Here is a 9,687-nt window from a genome sequence, read left to right on the forward strand (position 1 = left end):
ACATACTTCAACTTGGAAATATGGCTTAAAAAATATAATATAAAAATATATAGGTTTCTTTAAGGGTTTGTGGACTTTATATTTATTTTTATATTTTTATTTAAGATTGAAAATTGTCTATTTAAATTGTATTAATTTAAAATCCAAATAACTTAGAGAAAAGTCTAATTTCAAAGTCCTTTAACTATTAAAATCTTTGGGGAAATAAGGTATAATTCTTTCAATTTCTATACTTATCTTATATACATAATAAATATATTATTTATAAATTAATGAATTTATTTTTTATATTATTTTCTTTCTGTGTCTCCTGTTTTCAAAATGGAATTGAGTTGAAGAATTTCGATTCTCTGTTTCTCAGGTCCGTTTCATCTTTTATTTTATTATTTTTTTTTTCTCCTGGGTTCCACTTGCCGCCGAGTGTGAAATTTTTGCCTGTTTGGCATTCATGGAAATTGCCTATGCCTTGGAATTTTGTGGGAACAAGTGCAACGGCAACAGCAGCAACAGCATCAACCCCATTACGTGCTCTTTGTCGAGGGAACTCGAACTCAGGGGAAGATCACCCGCAGGCGAGAGCGTGTGAAATTCAAGTTTTTGGTTAAAGATTTCGGGATTTTTGCCAAAAAACTGCGTGTGAAGTTGGTTAGTAGGAACTACATGGGGTCACAATGATCAAAATGGAGGAAATAAAATTCTAAGGGCTTTGATTTTCGAAAAGAATATTTTTTAGCAGAAAAAATAGTTGTTGAACCGAAGGAAAATTATTTGTAATTAAGCTTTTATTTTTTGAGTGGTGACTAAATATTAGAAATTAGTTTAAAATTTGTTTTCAATGTTTATACATTTTTTGAGACTAATTTTTAAATTTTATATTTTCATTTTCCTACCATTAATCAAAAAACCAAAGCCCTTTTCCCCACCGCTTTATGCACCTTTAAGGGAACTACCCGCATCCCATTTAATTAAAATTCCAGCAACCTGCTGCAACCATTGTCCAGCCATGCCATTCTGATCCCGATTCCGATCCTGATTCACCTTATTTTCCGATCCTGATGTGGATGCGTGTGTTTATGTGCCCTAAAGTGCTGTCACCTTAGTGCGGCACGCATCGTGATTTATGCTCTTGCAGCGAGAAAATTAAATAATAAAACTAAAAATCTGTAACAAAATGCTTGAAGACCGCTTCTCTTATGGCCGCTGCACATGCGCAATAAATTCGGTTTTTATGACACCTGACAAAATACGCAGCAGCAACGGCAGCAGCAGCAGCAGCCGCAGCAGCAACTGCGCCAGGAGTTGGAGTTGGAGATGGAAGCGGCTGCTTCAGTGGAAAAATTGTTTAATGACTAATGGCAGTGCGGAAAGCACTGAGAAAAAAATATTTTATTAAAATTTTAATTAAAAATAAATGTAAAAATACATTTTATGGAAAAAAAAATATTTTAGGTTATTTTCTGGGCTTGAAAAATGTATAAGGTAATTTTTTGAACTAATTATTTATCAGTTTGTTCGAATTAAATTTAAAATGTAATTTTCTGATCCCAAAAAATAATATAATTATCTTGATCAAATTATGATTCTATTGATCTCCTTAAATTTAAAATGTAATATTCTTGACTTCAAAAAATATTTAAAAAAATATTTAAATTACTTAGGAAAATACTACTACAACAAATACTACCTATACTATTTTTCCAGTGCATTTGTGAGGCTGTGCTGGCCGGTATGCTTGGTTTCGTTTATTGCCCTGTGTCTATTGAAGATTAATTTCATTTACACAACTTCATCGCCTTGCCGCTGCCTCGAGTTTGACTTCAGCTTCGGCATCTCGGCTTCGGCGTGGCTTAACACTTTGTTGCCCGCCTGGTTGCGTTTTGAAGTTAATAAAGTCATAAATTGTCTTACCGGGGGCAGGTCGCTCTTCCCTCTCTTCCCGGATTTTCTGTTTCAGCTCTAATGCACCAAAAAAAAAATATATATATCCACAACAGTTGGGGCCTCGGCAATGGCGGCGCAAATCGTTACGTGTCCATGTGTTTTTATGGCTTCTTTTGTGAGTGCCCACCGTTTTGGCTCCTTTAATGTTTTAATGTTGAATGCTGAATGACTGTGTGGTGGTGGTCCATATAGCAGCATATGTTGCGGATTAGAAACGGAGCTCTAAAGTGACGCCTTGCCCGAAGTAGGTTCGTGCACTCCCAAGTCCTAAAAATCCATCACCTTTATGATCGACTTTAACTGAGAAGTCGCACCTTAATGTGACAGGGCTAGGTATTATATGGAGATCTGTTGAACCTATTTGGAACCTGGGAAAATCATAAAATCAAGGGGTTTATGAAAGAGAATGGGTTTTTAATTCCAATTTTAATAATCAAATGATAAACTTTTTATTTAGAAATTTTTGTTATATATTCAAACTTTGGATTTAGGAAAATATAGAATTTAAGGTTAAAATAAATATATTATCGATATATTCAAAATATGATTTTTATGTAATTTTATTGTTTTTTTTGAGTGTATCTTTAAAACATCATTAAAACCAAATTTTTAACCATTTTTGTATTATTTTTTTCCAAGAATGATCCTCTAAAATATCGTTAGACAATTTTTGGCACAGTTCAATATATTCAACAGTATATCGATTAATTGTACATTTATCGCAACCTTTAAGTATCGATTAAAACATTTTTTTGGCTGCTACAATTTAATCTATAACTCAGGGACCGTAAATAATAATAATCCCCTTCTGATCAAATATCGATACAAAATCGATAAACATATATTTCAACCATTCCTCATACAACTTTCCTTTCCTCGAAGTTCGTTGCCAACCAATAGAAGGAAATTACTTAACCCATCAAACTATATAAATCATAAATCATTGACATTTAGGTAGCAGCTCCATCACGTGGCCCCCGAACGTGCCCAACTTAAGTGCAATCACTAAGTAGAACCCAGAAGACCTTCAACAATTAAGCTTATTTAAATTACTAGACAGATAAGGCCCAGGCGTAGTCCTCAATTATATGTAAATAAGCCCAAGGGAAGATGTCATTGTGGAACCCCATCAGAGCTTATCGCTGAGCAAACACCGAGCTTAGCTCTGTGCTCCAATCAAGTACGATTCAAATTCCGATTCCCCAGGTGAATAAAACACCGGTCCTCGAAATCCATTTAGCAAACAATAATTTGTCGTTGGAACAGCCCAAAGCCCAGGTTGGGCCTTGTATTGGCACAGCTGCTACCTCAGCGAGGAAGAGACGCAGTCGTCTTTTAAATATGTATAATAATGATGACAGACATATATCGGATCGGTTTGGAGCGGAACAGAAAGCGGCGTTATGCAAAAAAAAACGGAAAAAAGGTGCAACACATTTTCCTGCCGCACACAAGAACAACTCTTTGTGTGTGTTCCTGCTAAGCAAACACGATAGTGTGGTGGTGCATCCATAAAGGAGGACCTAACGGCTCGGGATTGGTATCGGTATCGGTGGTGGCTATATGGAGGTGGCACTGCTGGTGTTGCATGTGCCGGAATTCGCCTTCCTGTCCACCTCAAAATGGGCTGCAAGGTACTCCGACACCGGCAACATAGCGTCCCTCTGTTCAAATACACCTTGCGGACGTCATAAAAAGTTGCCTCATCTGCCTGGAAAAGCGATATGTGCACTGGAAATAAAATTAATGGCCTTAAAAAAATATAGAAAAAAGTTAAGATTGCAAGCTCTTAATTTAGAGAATTTTATTAAGAAAAATAAATAGGAAATCATGGTTTCTTTACAATGTAAATTTATTTAAAAAAATATAATAATTAACAAGAAATTTAAATATTTATATACATACATATATTAGCCAGAATACATAGGAATTTTTTAAGTTTTAATTGTCCTTTAACTCTAAAAAACCTTATATTATTATAAAAAATTTAATTAAACAAATCTCTATATAAATTTTCTTCAAGTGCACTCAAGTCGCAACTTTAGGGTGGTTTCTCCTTCTTGTTTTCCACCGATCGCTGGCCAAGAAGCAACAAAAAAAATATAGGGAGAACTTTTCCTGCTTCGCTACCTGTCAAGTTTACGCCTGACAGCGTTTGATATTTTCCTCAGCTCGGCAGCTGTTACTGCGAGTCCTTGAAAAAGGGATATATACGCCCGAGTTGAGGTTGCAACATGTATGTACATAAATATATATGTTGTTGAGAGAGGTTGCTCGATAGGGGTGGCTAGCTTTGCACCTCCGACAGGTGGTGATCCTGCGGGCCCACTCTAAATTTGTATAAACATTAGGCTCTTATCAAATTATTATCTATGTATAGAAGGAGGTACAGTTTTTAGTGGGTTGAATGTTAGCTAAAATGATGTGCTATAGGTCCTTGCTTTTGTCAATAAAATAATATATTTAGATACGTGTTCAGGATATCTACAGGATAATCATAATGCTGGACTAAATTTCCATATGGTAGTAGCTCAAAGCAATCACAATGTCCGTGGCCATGACTAAGGAGCAGGAAGATATATAAGGACAATTGATAATTAGCAAAAATAACCAATTTTGTGGCTCACTAACATCCAATATAGAAAATCGCATGCCCAAGTGTTCTCCAACTATTGTGACCTGAGGAGGCAATCTTTAAATGTCCAATCATATCTATAATAAGGCCACTCAGATGCATCACCAAATGAACGGGAATCAGTTTGGGATTTTCCTGAAAGGATATAAATAAATATTATATTATATTATTACTATTAGAATCCCTTACCCTGTGAACAGCTACTATTAAAATAGCCGCCGAAAGGGAATTCCAAAACGCAGCAAAGATCCAAAGGATTAAGAATTCACCACAAATTTCGCATTCTGGAAAGAATAACCAGACCCAGAGCAGGATTTCAATGACAAAAGTCAAATAGGCCACTACAAGTGAGGCTGTTCGCAGGCTGCAACAGCAACACTTTTTTAACATAGTCATTTTGGATTTGGCAAAGAGAAAAAACTTGGAAAAATTAAGCTATATATGTATGTCTTGCTTTAGAATTATTTTTAGGAAATTATAAAAAAATACGTTGACAAATGTGTAAAAGCAACTTAAGTCAGAAACAGAAAACTAATATATATTTTATAATTTATACTTTCTATATAAAAACCTAACATATTTTTCATAATTTATTCAGATACACTTTATTTCAAACTCGACCCAGAACTTGAATATATTTCCACTGCACTCTCAAAATAAGACCGATCAAAGGGCGACACCAGCTCCTCCATCCAGACTTGTTAATTTCCTAGGTGCTTACTTACATATTCCAAACCTCAATGCATTTATAATCGCACTAAACCCTTTGGCAATGCCCACAATTACATGGAAATAAATGCTGAAACCCTATTATACTGGAGAGTGAGGTTCTTCAGCACGATCCTCGGTCATGTCGCCGGCTAGATACGTGAGCGATCAGAGTTTAGGGACGGCTTCAATTGAAGTTCAATGAAATGTGTCGCCGCGTGTGCGCATTGATTTTATTGCCAGCACTTAAACATAATGAGCTGAGCCGATAGCATCACGTTTCCTATACACCGCAGTGCCTCCATATGCTTCCTGTCCCGCCGGATATTCCTTTGAGTGCCCCGCACTCCATTGTCGCCGTCTGCAGCAGTGCAGCTCACAAAAGTTCAAAGTGCACGGAACGTAGCGATGATCCATTGAAATACTGGCATTCGGGGACCTATGTACATAAGTGCAGCCGAACAAAAGGATAACACCAGACATACACACACATGTGCCTGAGCCCCATGTACCACCTGTTTCCTTGGGCTTTTGTTTGGGGTTATCCTTTTGGGCAAAGAGGAAAGGAAGTTCATTGAACTGAATTGGTTGCAATTAAAATCAGAACAGGGAGAAGGAGAAATAAGAGGGTTTTTTAGGAGGCCTTTAGAATACTTTGAACTCTTCAGAAAACATAAATTAATTAAGATAAAATTAAATAAAATAACTATTATCCTTTTGATATCATATAGCTTATATTCAGCTTTAGAAATAGGTTTTCCTTTTTATTAAAACCCCTTCCTAAGTTGTATACTTCATATAGGCTTCGTGTAGCATATTGGAGCGATAGTAGCGCTTGTCCTCCTCCATAAACTGCAACACATCCTTGATGGTCACATGCTTAAAACGCGGCACCACCGGTGGTACCACCTTTTGGGCATTGGAACCATTTGAAGTGGCAGCGGCACCAGCGGCTGTAGTGTTGGTTTTAGAAGCCTCTGCCGCCGGACGCTTTCGGGAACCAAAGGCCAACATGGCTATGCTATCTGCCGAGGCTTTGAGACCACGAATGTTGGCCTTCTCCTCATGTGGATTCTTCTGTGGCTTGGACTCCCTGTGCTGCTGCTTGGGCTCCTTCCGTTCCTTGCGATTCCTGCGCTCCTTGCGATCATCCAGTTCGGCTACATTGCGATAGAAGCCTTCATCATCGTCCGACGAACCATAGTCCGCCAATTCCAGATCATGGAGGAAGGTCATTGTGGTGCGCACATCGTTTTTTATCACAAAACGATTGCTCATATATAGTTTATAGCCACAGCGATGCTCACACAATTCGACGACCTTTTGGACAACGAGCTTCATGTAGGCCTCTAAAGCATCCAGGACACCATCCACTACAGGTTCGTAGCCAAGCATGCTGATCTTTTCATTCTTGCCGCCCTCCACTAGGGCCAGTTGCTTGAGTAGCTTCTTGGTTATTACACTGCGCTCGAAGAAGGAAACCCGTGTCCCAGCCTCCGTTGGCTTGGGTTGAACCAGATCCTTGATGATGAGCAGCTGGCCAGCATAAGGCTGGATAGGTACTTCAATGGCAGTATCCGAAGACATTTTCTTGGTTGAAATTTAAAGAAGAAAGGAACCGTTTCTGTTGAAGACTGTTTGGCAATTGGATTTGTCAAAAGTTTGAAAGGTTTTTAGTAGAAAGTCACAGCCTGCTGGGGTGAGGGATGTTCTTGAAATAGAAAACGTTTAGAAAAATGTATATTTTAGGAATATAAATTCGTTGGCATTATTTAAAATATAAATTTAACACTTATATTAATGTTTGTCAATGAGAATGTTATTAGTTTTATGCTGGATTCCTTCAGAGAGATTTCAAAGACCCCCTTAAACTGCAACTCTAAAATTCCTCTACATCTCTTAGTATTGCCACCCAGCCAGGTGCTAGTGACCGGTGGCTGCCACGAGCCAGCAGCAACACCTCGAAGGCAACATATGCCGGCATGCGCCGCTTCAGTGCATCCACCCCTTCTGGACAAGGTTGACCGCATCATATTCCGACACTCTAAAAAAATAAAGTTATGTTTACTAAAATTAAAATTTAAAATAACAATAATATATAAATTAAATATATTTAAATTTCAATTAAAGTTAAATTAGATTTTTAAAGCTGTGCCATGTTCCGAATTAAGACCGAGTTTTTATTGACTGGAAGTTATATATATAAATCAACTGATAATATTTTCTCTCACTGCACTGCATGGCCCACTAACTCGACCCAAACTAAGCACTTGTTCCTCTTCAATGACTGGCAACAGGAGGCGGAGTAGGAAAAAGGACTGCAAAGCAGGCGCAGGACACGTTATGCAAAGTGCACAGGAATGCAAGTGGGCCTTCTCGGGCGACTGGCGACGCGTCGGGCACGAGCTCCTAATTATTCAAATAGAAACCCCTAGACATACTATCCATATAAACTGGTAAGTCGGGGTGAGCGGATATTATTAAAAACAACGACGCGCGACAGTCGTCTCTCGTCTGGAGTCGCCCGACGCCCGTCGCCCTGTCCCGCACATTTCCGTGCACCACTGAACTCTTGGCCTGGCCCAAAAGATCATCACCACCGCTAGACACTAGACGGACATGAGGGTGTGCTGGGGCGCATATTAAAATTCGGGTTATACCTGCGTTGGGCCAGGAGCAAGACGACGACAACGACGATGACGACGGGCAGGCGCGTGGTGTTTTGACGTCTAGAAATTTATTAGAAATTCCAGGCGAGTCCCTTTGTCGGCCAACTCCCGAACAGGTTCATTACGCGTGCCGGCGACACTCTGCGGCCAGAGAGCATAGGATCAGGCTTTTGACCTAATTACCTGTTTATTTTTTTTAGTTTGTTAATTTTTAGAGCTACTTATAGGGGTGGCTTCCTGGTTATTTTTGGTGCTCTTTCTGCTGCGGGTTTATAATTGTGGTGCAAGGTGCAGTTTGTAGTTAGAAAAATTTTAGGAAATAGTTTATGGAACTGTACTTTAAATGGGGTATTTGGAATGCAAATTACTGTTATTTAATATTCCTTTTTATATATTTGTTAACCTTCTATAACAATTTAATTTTGTAGCCTTTATCCCAGCCAAATAACTCGTCCATATGCCAAACCCAATGCCTAGAAATGCAGATTCCAAGCTCCGTTTGCCTTGCATAATCCACACATGGATACAGCCGCCTGCCATTTCCGAGGAGCAGGCCCCGTAAACTAAGCTAACAATTCAACTAAAATGCCAGCCAGATAATAAAACTCAAATCGATTGAAGAAGTGGAAGCATTGGCCTCTCGGAAAGATGGAAAATGGAAATACAAAACAACAACAAGAAATGCGAACACGAGGCTAGGAGTTGGGTGAAAGACTTGCAGCCGGGCAGGGCATTCAAACGACCACCCACACATCTAGGAGTTGGAGTTCGGAATCGGAATGGGAGCCTGGAGATGGAGTTGGGAGCTTGGAGTTGGATGCAGAGCATCCTCGCCGCCTGCGCAGTGTCAAATAGGCAACAAAAACAAAGGTAACTATACAGAAAAAAATTCGGTAAAATATTAACAAAAATATAATTGAAAAAATATGATACTTGGTATTCATTACAAAAGGTCAAAGAAATTTAAAAGATATATCTTTATTCATTAAATTAATATTTTAAAAGCATTTTAAAAGTAACAAAAAAATTCTATTAAATTCTATTAAAATTCTTCCTGATTTTTCTCCCTGTCTACTATTGCGTGGCGCGCAGGCGTAGGCCTCCTCCTCCTCCTCCTCCTCAGGACCAACCGACAGATGCAGTTGAGCCGACGCGACTCGAGATGGAGGCATATTCCAGCGAATAAATATTATCATATGGAAATTTTCGCTGCTCTGTGGAGCAATTACGAATGCAGCCAAACGCTGTGGCAAGTGACCTGGGAGACGTCAATCCCAGGCACAGGAAATCGAAGTCGCAACTCGACGGTTTTGACGATGATGTAGCACCGCCAGCTTTTATGCACTGCACACCATGGGCTTAGCTCCAGGCCTCCTCCTGCTCTTTACCTTCTCCACTAAGCCACCATTTCGACCATGTTCATAGAGATCACACAGCGTGTCGCAGTCGTAGAAAGTTTGAATGGAAGACGGGGGACTGTGGAAAGAAGCTATAGTGAACTAAAAAGTTGGAGAAAATATATAAAAAATATTTTAAAAATTACTAAAAATAAATTGTAAATCAAAGAAAACTGTGAAGTGATTTTATGATTGATGTTTGTATAGTTAAAATATTCTCTAAAATTAATAATATTCTCTAAAATATTAAACAATATGCCGTTTTGTGTAATATTTCAAATGTTTAGGCGTCATTTTAATATAGCCTTTTATAACCACTTTAAGTCCTTTTATAAAC

At 38.5% G+C, this 9,687-nt stretch overlaps 2 protein-coding genes across 2 annotated transcripts; both read right to left on the minus strand.

The window, feature by feature from the left end:
• Positions 1-4,378: 4,378 nt before the first annotated feature.
• ms(2)35Ci (male sterile (2) 35Ci) lies at positions 4,379-5,067 on the minus strand. The gene is made up of 3 exons (XM_017183066.3): positions 4,766-5,067; positions 4,573-4,711; positions 4,379-4,502 (listed from the first exon to the last, which is right to left on the minus strand). Exons 1-3 carry the CDS (start codon positions 4,970-4,972, stop codon positions 4,450-4,452), a joined length of 399 nt encoding a protein of 132 aa, XP_017038555.1. The 5' UTR covers positions 4,973-5,067; the 3' UTR covers positions 4,379-4,449.
• Positions 5,068-6,024: 957 nt separating this feature from the next.
• nht (no hitter) lies at positions 6,025-6,963 on the minus strand. The gene has a single exon (XM_017183062.3). The coding sequence runs from the start codon at positions 6,869-6,871 to the stop codon at positions 6,065-6,067; it is 807 nt and encodes a 268-aa protein (XP_017038551.1). The 5' UTR covers positions 6,872-6,963; the 3' UTR covers positions 6,025-6,064.
• Between the last annotated feature and the right edge of the window lie 2,724 nt (positions 6,964-9,687).

Source organism: Drosophila kikkawai, chromosome 2L, assembly GCF_030179895.1.
Source record: "Drosophila kikkawai strain 14028-0561.14 chromosome 2L, DkikHiC1v2, whole genome shotgun sequence".
In the NCBI taxonomy this organism is placed as follows: Eukaryota; Metazoa; Arthropoda; class Insecta; order Diptera; family Drosophilidae; genus Drosophila; species Drosophila kikkawai.

What these genes read in the sequence shown, in the direction of transcription:
- nht (XM_017183062.3), bottom strand. Translation starts at nt 6,871, where the DNA reads ATGTCTTCGGATACTGCCATTGAAGTACCTATCCAGCCTTATGCTGGC.